The following is a 16598-nucleotide window of genomic DNA, read 5'->3' on the forward strand; positions in this document are numbered from 1 at the left end:
ATTCTAAACACCTTGAAACACCTCTAGATGACCATTTTGAATAACCTAGAACACTTTTTGTGCAAAATTAGAAAATTTTCCAAAATTCCAAATTTTGGTGCACATACTATAGCCTTGCCATTTTTGACCACTTTGATGACCCCTCAGAAAAAATTTCCAAACACATTGGAACACCTCTAGATGGCCATTTTAAATAACCTTGAACACTTTTTATGGAAATGTGGAAAATTTCCCCAAAAATTTCAATTACTGATGCACATACTATAGCCTTACCATTTTTGACCACCGGGGGGTGTTGATGACCGTTTGAAAAAATGTTCCAAACACCTTGAAACACCTCTAGATGGCCATTTTGAATAACCTAGAATGCTTTTTATGCAAATTTGGAAAACTTCCCAAATATTTTATTTTGATGCACATACTATATAGCCTTACCATTTTTTCACCACTTGGATGACCCCTCAAAAAAAATTTCCAAACACCTTGACATACCTCTAGATGACCATTTTACACAATCTGGAACACTTTTTATGGAAATGTGGAAAATTTCCCAAAAATTTCAATTACTGATGCACATACTATAGCCTTACCATTTCACCATTTTTGACCAGTTTTCCAGAATTGTCAAATTGCTGTGCAGAGGCATTTCAAGACTTTTTACACAATTTTTCCAACAGTCATGTTTCTAAGTCATTCAGCTCAACAACAAAGCCTAATTTTTTCTATAATGAACCAAAAATGAGGAGGTTGTTTACTTTTATTAATTTTTTTGAAATCTTCTGTTCAATATTTTTAAATTGACTGTTTTGTTATAGAATATTTACTGTCAACTCAAAGACATACATCAAACAGATGTCACAACACCTCTAAAATAATCGCAGACATGTCCGTTCTCAGCTCCCACAGTCTGCTGATGTTCTGTCATTTATTTGTCCGTCCTTCTCTAGATTCATGAAACCAGAGCAGGTACATGACATTAATTAAAGACATGGTGTTTTTAGCGTCACTGTCAGGGTTTCGTTGGTGCTTTAACAGTCCATTTAAGTCCGTCCTAAACACACCAACCTGCTGCCGGTTTGACTAAACCTGACCCGGGTCCTCTCTGAACTCTTCCAGGTGTGAAACAGCTCAAGTGGGAATCTCAGCGCGACGACTGGATCCACGACCGCGACGTCAAGACGCTACGCAGGAAGAAGGCCACGTTCAACCGGAAGAGGACGCCGTTCGGTCGAGCCGTGACGGGAAGCAGGATGTTCGGGAACAAGAAGAGGAAGAAGTAGAAGAGGAACGAGCCTCAGTCCTGTTTGGTGGACCAGGCCTCGTGGTCTCCCTCTCGGATGCCGTAGATCCCCGCCCACTCGTTGGACTTGTAATAAACTGAGACAAACACATTCCGTCAGCTGATGCAGACGCTGCATTCTGATTGGACACAAGGACAATCCAGCTCTAAGTTTTCTAACTGCGGTGATGTTTGTACATTTTCAGATGTTCCATAACGATTCAGCGTGTACAACAAATTAAACTTATTAACATTTCTATTCAACGTCTAAGTGGCTGTTTTGGTTATTGCAACATCTTAAGTGTGATTATCTCATGGTTTCTTTTCAAACTGTGTGAATGTTAAGTAAATATATCAAACTCATTTTAGTTCGGTTCCACATTCAGCTGAATTTGATCTCCAGTGGGCCGGACCAGTAAAATAGTAACAGTATAAAAAGTAAAATTCTATTATCATCAGGTTTACATCCACAAAGTTTCCTTAAAAATCTGAATAACATGAACAACTTGAATTGTCTGAGGATATGACTGAGGTTTGACACATTTGATAAAAAAATTGGTCAAGAAAGTCTCCCACACCTTTAAGAAAATAAATGCAATTTTAACAATATTCTGCCTCGGTTTATCATTTACACATGTGCATTACAATCACACAAAATATTTAGTAACAGGTAGAATATTGGTAAAATTGCTTTTACTTTTCTTAAAGGTGCAGGAGACTTTCGTGAGCAATTTTTCATCAAATCTGTCAAACCTCAGTATCATGAATCTGTAAGTCTGTCTGTCATTACTCACCTGAATCTCTTGCATTGTGGTGAATAGTTTCTTAGTTCCATCCACCATAAACAAACCGTGTCTTTACAAACAGAGCCAGTAGGTCACTCGGGCATCTTCGGAATTTTGTTGCGACGTGCATTGTGGGAAACGGAGGCTCGCGCAGCCACCTGCAGCGGTGGCATTTCCGTGTCGTGTCTTTAGCAGCTGCTGCTGTCGGATGGCTGCGCGAGCCTCCATTTCCCACAATGCATGTCGCGACGAAATTCCGAAGATGCCTAAGTTCCCTTCCAGTTCTGAACGTAAACACACGTTTTGTTTTTGGTGGATGGCACTAAGAAACTGTTCACTGTAATGAAAGAGATTCAGGTGAAAAACGTACAGATTCATGAAACTGAGGATATGACTGAGGTTTGACTGATTTGACGAAAAACTGCTCACAAAAGTCTCCCGCACCTTTAAGACATTTCCGTTTGTTCATATTTGTTCAGGTTATTCATGTTTCTTGTAAAAGTATAGTTTGGTAATGTAAACATTTTCATGTAATTTTACTTTTTTACAGCAAAAAAAACAAAGAATTTGGGGTTGTCATTATTTACAGGTTATTATGATAATATTTTACTGGTTCTGACCCACTTGAAATGGAATTGAACTGTATGTGGAACCTGAATTAAAATTATTTTGACACCATTGATTGTTAATATCTAAAGTGTAATTTTTGCATTTCACAAAATCATCCCGTGGGCCGGATTTGGCCCCCGGGCCGCATGTTTGACACCTGTGCACTATATGGACAAAAGTATGTGGACACGTTGAGTTCAGGTGTTTCTTTTCTAACTGGGCTCCATTAATAATGACATACATTCCCAACACACTGAGCTCAGCGTAACAGGTTCAGAGTTTCACATCTCAGGGGTTAGTAATCGAACCCACCTCCTCAAACAGACCCTGCCACTGTCAGACAGCCACTGTCATACATGTTTTAGATGTGTTCCTCTTCCAGCACACCTGACGGTTGTTCTCAGACTTCTGCAGAGGGCTTAGCATCTGAATCCGGTGTGTTGGAAGAGGAACACATCTAAAACATACAGGATAGTGGCTCTCCAGGACCAGGGTTGCTGCCCCCTGCCCTAAAGGTTCATTTCAGACACAAAAACAAAACCAGACTGAGGTTTTTGACTAAATCTGCCTTATGCCTTATGCATGATCCACTCCATGGAACTGGCAAAGCTAACTTTAAATTAATCCTGATGATGAAGAAGCAGTTTTTAATATGCACACAACAGTAGCATCACCTGCATCTGTTTAAAGTACACTATATGGACAAAAGTATGTGGACACGTTGAATTCAGGTGTTTTTATTCTAACGGATCTGGGATACGAAACAATAATGATAAATGTCAGAATATAATTTTATATTGGGATAAATATTATTGCATTGGTTATTTTCGTTTCAATTGTTATCTTAGCCTTTTTTTACTATCCATGAGTATGATTTTAAACGTTCTACCTCTAAATTTCTAAAATATTTTTCATGCTCTAACTTTAAATAATAATTTTCTACCACATCTAACCATCTACTTTCTTCACATTTCACTGAAGAAGAAAAATCTCCTATTAAACTTTAAGGAAATATTCATCAGCATGAACAGGACACCTTAAAGCTGTAGTGAAGTGTCCCAATATTTGTGTCCATATAGTTTAGAAACATCAATATTTCCTTAAGGTTTAATATAAAACTATATTCTGACTTTAGTCATTATTGTTTTGTTTTGACCATTGGGGGGCATTAATGACCGTTAGAAAAAATGTTCCAAACACCTTGAATTACCTGTAGATAGTCATTTTGAATAACCTAGAACATGTTTGGTGCAAATTTGGAAAATTTTCCAAAATTCCAACTTTTGATGCACATACTATAGCCTTACCATTTTTGATCACCAGGGGGCATTGATGACCGTTGGAAAAAATGTTCCAAACACATTGAAACACCTCTAGATGGCCATTTTAAACAACCTAGAACATGTTCTGTACAAATTTGGAAATTTTTCCAAAATTCCAATTTTTGATGTACATACTATAGCCTTACCATTTTTGATCACCGGGGGGCGTTGATGACTATTCAAAAAATTGCTCCAAAAACCTCTAAAAAAATCTCAAAATGGCCTCTAGATGGCCATTTTGAATAAACAAGAACATATTATGTACAAATTTGGAAATTTTTCCAAAATTCCCATTTTTGATGCACTTAATATTATAGCCTTACCATTTTTGATCACTGGGGGGCATTGATGATCGTTGGAAAAAATGTTCCAAACACATTGAATCACCTCTAGATGGTCATTTTGAATAATCTGGAATACTTTTTATGCAAATTTGGAAAATTTCACAAAATTCCAACTTTTGTAATTCCAACAATTGTTTTGTATCCCAGAAACCTGTTAGAAAAGAAACACCTGAATTCAACGTGTCCACATACTTTTGTCTATAAAATGTACATCACACTGACTAGGTCCAGGTCTGACATTAAGTTTACTTTTTCCTTTTTTCTATTATTTTCTCCATGACTATAATTTTAAATGTTCTACCTCTAAATTTCAAAAATATTTTTCATGCTCTGACTGTAAATATTCACTTTCTACCACAACTAACCATCTACTTTCTTCACATCTCATTGAGGAAGAAAAATCTTCAAATAAACCTCAAGGAAATATTGATGTTTTTATCTCAAATTAGCATAAGGTGTCCCAATAATTTTGTCCATATAGTGTATGAGAACTAAAGACGTTTTTTTCACCTGGTGAATTTTTCCTACATCCATTCCTACTTCTGTTTTCCCTTCATCTCATGCTAAACTTGTGAAAGTCAAAGCTCAGAGTTCTTACCTTCGAGGACGGATGGGAAGCGTCTGTTCATGGTGTTCCTGAAATCTGCAGAGACAGGAGAAAAACATGACTCGTCTTCACCATGGACATGATGCTGATGACAGTGTGTGGTTTGTGACCGGTACCTCGGCTGGAGTTCATCATGTGGAACAGACCGTATGCTCCTAACACCCCCAACACCTCCAGGACAATCACCCCCTTCATCAGCCTCTTGGCCAGAGGTTCCATAGTTTTAGGAGGCATCTGAGGACACCACAACAAGACATGCATCAGCAGTGAACGGGGACAAGCGCTTCAAATAACACACAACTCATTTTCAAAAAGTTCAGTGATGTGGCCGCATCAGTCAATGCTCATATCAGTCAATAATTATCACAATAAATGTTAAACCATCATTTCTTTTCAGTTTTTAGGCTGATTTTTGTTACTAAGTGAAAGCTGACGTAACCTGATGATCATTCGTTATTAAAGCACAGACCAAACTGAAAATGACAAAAGGAAAAGCTGAAAATTATGCAAAAGACGCAACAAAATAGAAGTTTAAAAGGTATATCTGGATCCTATGTCAGATGCTACATAATAGTTTCTGCTTCCATTTCTTTCCAGGGCATACCTCCACCTGCTCCCACTACAGATCACAATGTCATCAAACATCACAGCCCATGGAGATTCCTGCCTAACCTCAAAATAAAATAAAATGACATTATAATTAAATAGCCATAAAGGACACAACACGACCTAAGACAATTGTCAGTGCCTGCTTAGAATGGATTCTTACGGATGAGGATTAGGGCCACTGGAAAAAAAAAAAAAGTTAATAAAATTAAGGTCTAACGTTTTTTTTTGTTTGTTTTGTTTTGTTTTGTTTTAAGTTTATTCTGAGAAAAAAGTCAGAATTCTGAGATTAAAGTCAGAATTCTGAGTTTTTTTCTCAGAATAATAATTTAAAAATATATTGGACCTCAATTTTTTTTTTTTTTTTTTTTTTCAGTGGAGTAAAACAGACTGACATAATGACCAATTTAGTGTGGTGTTAGATTGGATTCTTTAATAAAGAGAGCACAGATACAGGAATGGAGAGCTCAAAACACCACTCCTCATGCATGCCATAAAGCAAAAGTGACTCCCTAAATGTCAGGGAAAAAAATCTGAATTCTGAGCAAAAAGTAAGAATTCTGACTTTAATCTCAGAATAATAACTAAAAAAATATATATTGGACGTTAAATAAATAAATAAAAAAAAATAAAAAATTCAGTGGCCCTAATCCTCTTCTATACAGCCTGAAGCTCTCTATACTGATATAAATATAGTGATTTAAAAAAAAAAAAAAAAATTTAATACTGGATCAAATATGTGGAGTTTCATGCATTAATGTTGTAATTCTGATATACACAATTTCACCTTACACTAAAACTAAAAACTAGACTTTTAATTATTTTTGATTAAGAAATTTAAAAACCTCAGCATTTCAATTTAACAATTGATAGTATCTTTACAAGTATCTTTTGTAGAATGTGGTTGAATTAAGAAACAAACCTGTAATGGAAAAAAAAAAAAAACAACAACAACTGCTACAAAAGAGCATAAATGAACGTATTCCCGTTAACATTGGTACGTATATAATATAAACACCTGTAGTTTAGTGACAAGTCTTTGAATTCACGTTTGTTTACATCATGTGTCATTGGTGTCTCAGACTAAATGTCCTTCAAACTCGTATAAAAACTGTTTTTTCTTACCTTCGGGTTCACGGCAGCACTGACAGCGTATGAACGGGAGGAAAACTGGAAAATAAAAGGCACTAAATCACAACAAAAATGACAATAAATAACAATAAACGAGGGAAAGGCGAAATGTTTTCTAGGACATGCCCCGCTCGTGCGCCGGACCGGAAGTCCTGTTCTTCTTCTACGGTGGATTTCGGAGTAGACCGCTGCAGTACTTTACCGAGTCCAGAAGATGGCAGCAGTGAGCGCAAGCTACCGGCAAAATTCAAAGAACTTCCGGGAAAATGAATCGAAGAAGAACTGGACCGGAAGTTTTTATTCTTTTTTTTTTTTTTTTATTGGCACAAAGCAAATTTACAGAACAAGAATGGGATAAACATTACAAAAGGGAAATATAGAAATACATTTGAGACATGGTGGAATGATTAAACACAACTATTACAACTATCAGAAAAATAAATAAATTAATAATAATAATAATAATAATAATAATAATAATAATAATAATAATAATAATAATAATAATAATAATAATTTTTAGACATTTTAGGTGTAATGAAAATATTGAAGCAGAAAGAAAAATAAATAACTAAATCCGACTGGACAACAGAGCACAAAGGACTAGGCAAGATATAATTCAAACAGCAAGGATTTAGATAAACTAAAATAAAGTTTTCTGGCTTTTTTTTGGGACATATTTTCAATATACTTAAGTGATTTGGGATACTTAATAAAATCATATAAAAACAAGTTAAAGGAGGGGTTCGTATTTTTCCACTTACAAGAATGAATATGATATTTACCCAAAATAATAATAAGGTTAACTATATCTTTGACATTAACTTCTAATGAATCCATAAAATAAATAATATCACATAAAGAAAAAGATGGAATATTTTCAATTTTTAAGGACAACCAATCGCAAATATCAGCCCAAAAAGAAATACTGTGTGAACAATTAAAAAACAAATGTTCAATGGTTTCGGCTTCAGATGGACAGAAAATACAGGGATCCACATCAACAAAGTTTTTATTCTGGTTGATAATAAACGAATAGATAAATAAATAAACGAATGCATAAATTTGACAGATGATTTTACAAGAGAAGCGTTTTTTTTCCGGAAGTGCCGCTTAATTCTTTTTGGCTGGAATTTTTTTTTTCTGTGTATTTTACCCACAGCCTTTGGTCACTATTATTATTATTATTTATTTGGTTATTATTATTATTATTATTATTATTATTATTATTATTATTATTATTATTATTATTATTATTCTGGCACAAAGCAAATTTACATATCAAGAATGGGAAAATATTACAGAAGAGTAATACAGAAATACATTAGGAGACATGGTGGAAAGGTGAAAAAGAACTATTGCAAATAACTGAAACAAACAAAAAGATTAGGACATTTGAACTGTAATGAAAATAGAGAAACAGAACGAAAATCAATCAATCAATCAATCAATCAATTAATCAATCAATCAATCAATCCGACTGGACAATAGAGCACAAAGGACTAAGGCAAGATACAATTAAAACAGCAAGGCCTTAGATAAACTACAATAAAGTTTTCTGGCTTTTTTGTCCTGTGGTCACTACTGTCACTTTCTGGATTCAGTAAACTGCTGCAACTGTTTCCTCCAACTCCTGTGCCAAAAATATTGATCTGGCAAACAAAATACAAGGAATAAATCAGACTCACATCCTCTTTGTCCAGTCTTCTGCCTCTGGTTGTCAATGTCCATGTAGCTGCTGGCTAGTTCTGGAAGCACTGAAAGATAAAAGAAGAAATGTAGTTAAATACAACTTATAATTAAAATAAATTAGAAAATAAATACCTGACCACGTATGGAAAAATTACAGCATTTTAAAATGGAAAATTAACTCTTAGAAAGAAATTAAAATCAAAATGAAAACATAAAGTACAAAAACAGAAATAATAGTATTAAAAACTATTAAACACAAATACCAAACAGAAATAATTTATCTTAAAAAATATGTGTGGAAGGAAAAAACGCACATACAGACAGTGCACATACATATACTGTATGTCAGAATGTATATTTAGTGTGGTAAGTGTTTGCTCCTGGAGGATTCTGTTGGGTTCTGTAGATTGACTTGAGAGTCTGGTTTCGACCAGCTCTATATGTAAAGTGTCATGAGAGAACTTTTGCTCTAATTTGGCGCTATATAAATAAAAATTTGATTGATTGATTATATTTACAATATTAAAATCATGCAAACATGACCTGAAGGCAATGCCTGACTCCTGACTTCCTGCATTATTTCCTGGTATGAGTCTGAGGGATTCTGGAACCAGGTGGGATCTGCAAATGTTACAGCCTCTGTACATTTAGAATGTTTAGATATTATTGAGTTTACATAGATAGATAGATAGATAGATAGATAGATAGAGAGAGAGAGAGAGAGAGAGAGAGAGAGATAAATAGATAGATAGATAGAGAGATAGATAGATAGATAGATAGATAGATAGATAGATAGATAGATAGATAGATAGATAGATAGATAGATAGATAGATAGATAGATAGAGAGAGAGAGAGAGAGAGAGAGAGAGATAGATAGATAGATAGATAGATAGATAGATAGATAGATAGATAGATAGATAGATAGATAGATAGATAGATAGAATGACAGAACGATAGATAGAATGATAGAACGATAGATAGAACGATAGAACGATAGATAGAACGATAGATAGATAGAACGATAGATAGATAGAACGATAGAACGATAGATAGAACGATAGATAGAACGATAGATAGATAGATAGATAGATAGATAGATAGATAGATAGATAGATAGATAGATAGATAGATAGATAGATAGATAGAACAATAGATAGATAGAACGATAGAACGATAGAACGATAGAACGATAGATAGAACGATAGATAGAACGATAGAACGATAGAACGATAGATAGAACGATAGATAGAACGATAGATAGATAGAACGATAGATAGATAGATAGATAGATAGATAGATAGATAGATAGATAGATAGATAGATAGATAGATAGATAGATAGATAGATAGATAGATAGATAGATAGATAGATAGAATGACAGAACAATTGATAGAATGATAGAACGATAGATAGAACGATAGATAGATAGAACAATAGATAGATAGAACGATAGAACGATAGAACGATAGAATGATAGATAGATAGATAGATAGATAGATAGATAGATAGATAGATAGATAGATAGATAGATAGATAGATAGATAGATAGATAGATAGATAGATAGATAGATAGATAGATAGATAGATAGATAGATAGATAGATAGAGAGAGAGAGAGAGAGAGAGAGAAAACAGACACACTCAAAACACCAACAAAACATTTGTGAACTTGTTTGCAGAAACTGTTTTGGTGCAGAAATGGAAAATAATTTTCCTATAGTTTCTCTTTTTGACTCAGTGTAGTCCATCTGTGTTTGTACATCATGCTATAAGAACACCACTGTAACTGAAGTTCCTTTACCCTGAGATATGTGTAAAGTTCAGCAGGTTCAGTCAGATTTGGCAAGAAAACACTCTAAGTAAACTGAATTTTAAACAGACACATATTATGATTCTTTTTTTTTCCCCAGTACATTTAGAAGCCCTAGTTGTTCCATTAATTGTTATTAGTTTCTAGTTAAGAAATAGATTTTAACTTCTGATGGCCTTGGTTGCAGTTGCAGGACTTCACCACCAGGTGTCAGTGTGGTTCAGTGCCAATGAGGCTATTTCAGTATTGACATGACCCTTTACAAGTATAAATGTCCACATGTTACAAGACAAAACCAATGCATTATTAAATTACATCCAATAAAAACATTAAAACCTACAAACACCTTAATATTTACTGGTAAATCTCCACTTCTGTGCTTCTTTTTTTTAATATCATTTCTAATTTGGTAGAAGATCCCGCCTCCGTCCCAGGTGAGGGAGCAGATGCTGCAGGTGTGTTTGGTGGGTTTCACAGCTGCAGGTCTGTGGTTTTCCACGGTGGTCTCTGCAGACCCGCGGCTATTAAAAGTCTGAACGGAGAGACAATATTTGCTCACCTGGGTCACAAACATCAGTTTACGGCAGCAGAATGGAGTTTGACAGCAGGAAATCAGCTCCTCACTGTTAAAGGAAACACTCAAATCAGCTCTGTGTGCAGACTTTAGAAGCTCGGGCTAATATTTCAGCCCTCTGATGCTGGTTCTGGACCCACTGGGAGACAAAACGCTGAAGTGTTTTGTCCTGTTTGAGTCCAGAGTGTGTGTTCAGAGCATGGTGGTCCTGGTGTGGTGGACCCTCAGTCATGTGGTCTGGTCTCCTTCAACACCAAAACACAGACTGTGACTTTGAACAGGCTGGTTTCAAGAACTTTCAACCAACATTTCATACAATTTATTTCACTGACAGGTCGAATGCTGCACCATGAGAACACATTACACACCGTTAGCCTCAGAACATAACTGCATTAGTCATATGTTTTCAGGTGGAAGCCAATGATGGAAAATAAATCAGCAGCAGGGGTGTGTATCGGCAAGAACCTGGCGATACGATACAAATCACAATACTAGGATCATGATAGGATTTATCATGATACTGTTAAAAAGGAATTTTTTTGTTTATTTTTTTAATGATCACACTGGGTTACAAAAAAATGTTTTTTGCAAGTTGTCTAGGTTTTTTCAACTGAATTAGGACCATTTTGCACCGCTAAATCCAAAAATGACATCTGTTTTGCTCAATCAGGTCAGGTTTTTTTGCTAATTTGATTTGGAAAAATTTGATCTTCTCACAAAATTGATTACATTTAATTACATTAATACCAAAATACGATTGGTAAGCACACTTTATGAAACTTGTGACTTGATTCCTGTTAGGTACAATGGTGTATTCACCGCGGATGTAGCAGAATACGTCAGGCTTATTTTTGCAAGATCTTCTAGTCGAAGCCATTTCATTCACCTGTAATATTAAAAAAAACATTCATCATAAATTGGCAAAAGTAAAATCTTCAGAACTTGTTTATTGCAAGAAATATGAAAGAATTTTGTATCATATGATGTGAAAATGCCCATAAATGTAAGCAAAAATGTTAAAAAGCCAATATGTAGCATAGTTGAGAAAGTTGACCTGATTGAGCAAAATGAATGTGATTTTTGGATTCAGCACCAAAATGATCCTAAATCAGCTCAAAAAACTTAAGCAATAAATTTGTTGTTGACCAGTGTTATTTCCTTGAAGAACTGAACTACACCAGAAATCTGCACAAATACTAAACACATTTTTATTTGATCAGAACAGGATCTAATGCTGTATCACAAAATTTTTCGGTGTTCAAACTTAAATTATTTTTTACAGACATTACAGTTTTAAATCCTGTTCAAATGTTCATATTCTACTAGTTCAGAACTAACATCAGAATATTATTTTTGTGCGATCCCAACAAAGGAACTAACATTATTTAATAAAAGAGCATTAAATAATAATAAATATAATATAAACAAGAAAAGAAAAACAAAGTTAATCTCCACAATATCTGCATTTGAATAAATACCTAAAAATATCGATACACTACTTTTTAATATCGATACAGTATTGTGAAATGAAATATCATGATATATTGCAGAACCGATATTTTCTTACACCCCTAATCAGCAGTATTAGGAGAGTAAAGTTTTGCAGATATTATTTATTATTATCATTATTTGCACTTTATTTTACAGGTAAAGTCTATTGAGAATGACCTGGCAAGAGGCCCCAACAGACAAAAACAGTGACAAAACAAAACAGAACGAAAGAAAAATGGATAAAAGGAAAAAGTACAGATGAATCTAACACTCGCAACCAATGGTGAAAAGACTATGAAGTTAAAAACAACATAAATAATGACTAGAGTTTATGGGGAGACCAAAAATATGACGTGAGCAACTATGCTATGAGGCTAATGGTATGTGAAGCTGAAAGTCTGGTTGGTAAAATATAAAGTGTATGCATTCTTGTGTTTAAATGTTCACAAAAGCTCATCTGCACAGATACGGTAGAATATTTTAGACTGACATGCAAATTAAGATACAGCTAAAATATGTCACCATGATGAACATTTAACCCATAAAGACCCAGAGCTAAGTTTGTGTCAGTTCCCAAATGGATTTTTCTCCATATCAAATATTTCTTAAGTGATTTACCACCATTTATTGTAATATTATGTTCTTTATTTGATGTTTTTTTCAATGAAAATCTGGTGTTTTCCTGTATTTAATTTATTGATCATGTAGATGTTCATTAAACTCAGATTAAAGTTGAGGGTTATTATATAAAAAACAGAGAAAAGTGAAGAAAAAGTGACTTTTTCAACAAAATCTATCATTAACGGAGCATAAACCCAGTGTGTCCATCCACTGTCATTGATCCAACTCCATGGGTTTTACTTGTGAATCAATGTTGTAGAAGATGACAGCGTTTCCATGGTAACTACGGAGCCTCTGAACGTCCATATGGGTCATATCTGATGAAAAAATGACATTTTCAGCAAAATATATCATTAACTGAACATAAAAAGCAATTTATCACCATTTATTTTGATATTATCCTCAGTATTCTGCATTATTTTGAGTGGAAATCTGGTATTTTCCCATATTTAATTTACTGACCATGAAGATGCTAATTAAAATTCAGTTTATAATTGATTGTTATTATATCAGAAACAGAGAAAACCAAAGAAAAACTGAGATTCTCTGCAAAGATATCAATAACTGAATGTATAAGTAGTGTCTCCATCCACTGTCATTGATCCAACTCCATGGGTTTTACTGGTGAATCAATGTTGTAGAAGATGACGGTGTTTCCACGGTAACTACAGAGCCTCTGAACGTCCAAATGGGTCATATCTGATGACCATGAAAAGACAACAAACTGTATTTTACAACAATTATTTACATGGATTGATAGGATTAATGGATCAACAGGTATGAAACAGTTTAGATGGTTTTGGTCGCCAGTGGATGTTTGGGTCTTTATGAGTTAAACAGTGAATAGTTACCTAAATAAATGACAAAACAGGCTGAGTTTTGGTTGTGAATGAATGACAGTCAAAGAAACTGGAGCAAAATTAAGCAAAAACATCAGAATCTTTTAAGTTTTGTTCATGTAAAAAAACAAAACAAAACAAAAAACTGAGATAAGAAACGTGACGTGAAAAAGAAAATGAAACAATCAGTTGATCACATGTGGACCATGTTTTTTTTATGAATGTTTTAGATACTTTGCAGATTAAGAAAATAAGAGATATCATCACCATCCCTAAAATAACAACCTTTTTTTGTCGAAATCATCTCCGTACGATACTGGCCATCTCTGGGAAAATCGTCAGCATTCTCAGTTGAAGGGATCATGTGATTCTACCCTGTAAGATAAAGGCATATGTCGAGAGTGTGACTTTGTTTTTTATTATCATTATTATTATTATTATTATTATTATTATTATTATTATTATTATTTATTTTTAATTTTTTTATTTATTTAAAAAAAAAAAAAAAAGAGTGTGACTTTGGCAATTATTTTAAGATGACAATATGCATTTTACGGATAAATGAGGATGTGTGGTCAAATATTTACTGGCTACCAGTGTTGAACCAATTCTTTGTATAATGTGTATGTATTTGGGATGTGTTGTAAACATACAGTCGCAGAAAAAAATTCTTAGACCTTCAAAAGTCATCAAAAACAATGGTTATGTAACCCAGTCCTAACTCCTGTGTTTATCATGTGACTAAAACAGACAGAAACGAAAACATGGGATGTCTAAAAGCACTGTTTTTGTCAGTACAATGCCATAGATATTGATGGAAGAACTGAAGTGATTTTGGTTATTATCAAGAAAACATGTTAAATGGATAGATATCAGCTCTGAAATTAAACTACTATGAGCTATTTTTGTTGTTATTATTATATTTGTCGAAACAAACGTACCTTTAGTTGTACCAGGCATTAAAATGAACAAGAAATTGAAGAAAACAAGGGGTGGTCTAATAATGTTTTCTATGATTTTAACTATGATACACACAGGAGTTAGTACTGGATTGCATAACCGTTGTTTTTAATAACTTTTGATGGTCTAATATTTTTTTTCGTGACTGTATATACTGTTTGTCAATTTAAAAGATAATTTTTCAACTGAATAAAGTGTCAGTTTGTTTGTAAAACTGCGAAAATCTGTAAATATAAAGACTACACACCTGACAGTCATGGAAGTGACGTCATCGTAACTGTGTTCATGATCAGTTCAGAGTCTGAACTCTGTCTCTGCAGCTTCGACAGACACATTTTCACCTCTTTATTAATACATTATAACCTCATTCTCGAAGGATAAGTAACGATAAGATGCAGAGGTGGCAGCTGTTTGGTGTTGGTGACTTTTACTAAATGGACAAAAGTATGTGGACACGTTGAATTCAGGTGTTTCTTTAGTTTTACCGATATTTGGTGATGTTTTTGTTGACATTTGTTGTTGTTTTACTTATATTTGTTGTCCGTCTGTAAATTCTTGCACTGAACCTGAGGGCTTGGCCTCAATTTCATTGTATTTGGTACAATGACAATAAAGACAACAACAACAAATATCAGTGAAACATCAACAAATATTGGTAAAACAACAACAAGTATCAGTGAAACATCAACAAATATCAGTAAAATATCAACAAATATTGGCAAAACATCAACAAATATCGGTAAAACAACAACAAATATCGGTAAAACAACAACAAATATTGGTAAAACAACAACAAATATCAGTGAAACATCAACAAATATCGGTAAAACAACAACAAATATCAGTGAAACATCAACAAATATCAGTAAAACAACAAATATCAGTGAAACGTCAACAAATATCGGTAAAACATCAACAAATACCAGTAAAACATCAACAAATATCAGTGAAACATCAACAAATATCAGTAAAACATCAACAAATATCAGTGAAACAACAACAAATATCAGTAAAACATCAACAAATATCGGTAAAACAACAACAAATATCGGTAAAACATCAACAAATATCAGTAAAACATCAACAAATATCGGTAAAACAACAACAAATATCAGTGAAACATCAACAAATATCAGTAAAACAACAACAAATATCAGTGAAACGTCAACAAATACCAGTAAAACATCAACAAATATCAGTGAAACAACAACAAATATCAGTAAAACATCAACAAATATCGGTAAAACAGCAACAAATATCAGTGAAACATCAACAAATATCAGTAAAACAACAAATATCAGTGAAACATCAACAAATATCAGTAAAACAACAACAAATATCAGTAAAACATCAACAAATATCAGTAAAACAACAACAAATATCAGTAAAACATCAACAAATATCGGTAAAACATCAACAAATATCGGTAAAACATCAACAAATATCGGTAAAACAACAACAAATATCAGTGAAACATCAACAAATATCAGTGAAACATCAACAAATATCAGTAAAACATCAACAAATATCAGTGAAACATCAACAAATATCAGTAAAACAACAACAAATATCAGTGAAACGTCAACAAATACCAGTAAAACATCAACAAATATCAGTGAAACAACAACAAATATGAGTAAAACATCAACAAATATCGGTAAAACATCAACAAATATCGGTAAAACATCAACAAATATCGGTAAAACAACAACAAATATCAGTGAAACATCAACAAATATCAGTAAAACAACAAATATCAGTGAAACATCAACAAATATCAGTAAAACAACAACAAATATCAGTAAAACATCAACAAATATCAGTAAAACAACAACAAATATCAGTAAAACATCAACAAATATCGGTAAAACATCAACAAATATCGGTAAAACATCAACAAATATCAGTAAAACAACAACAAATATCAG

At 33.6% G+C, this 16598-nt stretch overlaps 2 protein-coding genes and 1 long non-coding RNA gene across 3 annotated transcripts in view; 1 reads left to right on the plus strand and 2 right to left on the minus strand.

Moving 5' to 3' along the window:
• cebpz (CCAAT enhancer binding protein zeta) overlaps positions 1-1552 on the plus strand; it is a 35981-nt gene extending 34429 nt beyond the window's left edge. Inside the window, 1 exon segment of the mRNA XM_030128770.1 lies at positions 1117-1552. Within this exon segment, the coding sequence (XP_029984630.1) occupies positions 1117-1280 (164 nt within the window). The 3' untranslated portion in view covers positions 1281-1552.
• LOC115415257 (protein CEBPZOS) lies at positions 1072-6832 on the minus strand. Its single transcript, XM_030128771.1, has 4 exons — positions 6678-6832; positions 5063-5180; positions 4938-4982; positions 1072-1377 (listed from the first exon to the last, which is right to left on the minus strand). The coding sequence occupies exons 2-4, from the start codon at positions 5178-5180 to the stop codon at positions 1295-1297; spliced, it is 246 nt and encodes an 81-aa protein (XP_029984631.1). The 5' UTR covers positions 6678-6832; the 3' UTR covers positions 1072-1294.
• On the minus strand, positions 3923-4438 carry LOC115415259 (uncharacterized). Its single transcript, XR_003934784.1, has 2 exons — positions 4383-4438; positions 3923-4044 (listed from the first exon to the last, which is right to left on the minus strand). It is a non-coding gene; the product is annotated as an uncharacterized LOC115415259 (long non-coding RNA).
• Positions 6833-16598: the final 9766 nt, after the last annotated feature.

The sequence above is a fragment of the Sphaeramia orbicularis genome, chromosome 24, assembly GCF_902148855.1.
Source record: "Sphaeramia orbicularis chromosome 24, fSphaOr1.1, whole genome shotgun sequence".
Classification (NCBI taxonomy): domain Eukaryota; kingdom Metazoa; phylum Chordata; class Actinopteri; order Kurtiformes; family Apogonidae; genus Sphaeramia; species Sphaeramia orbicularis.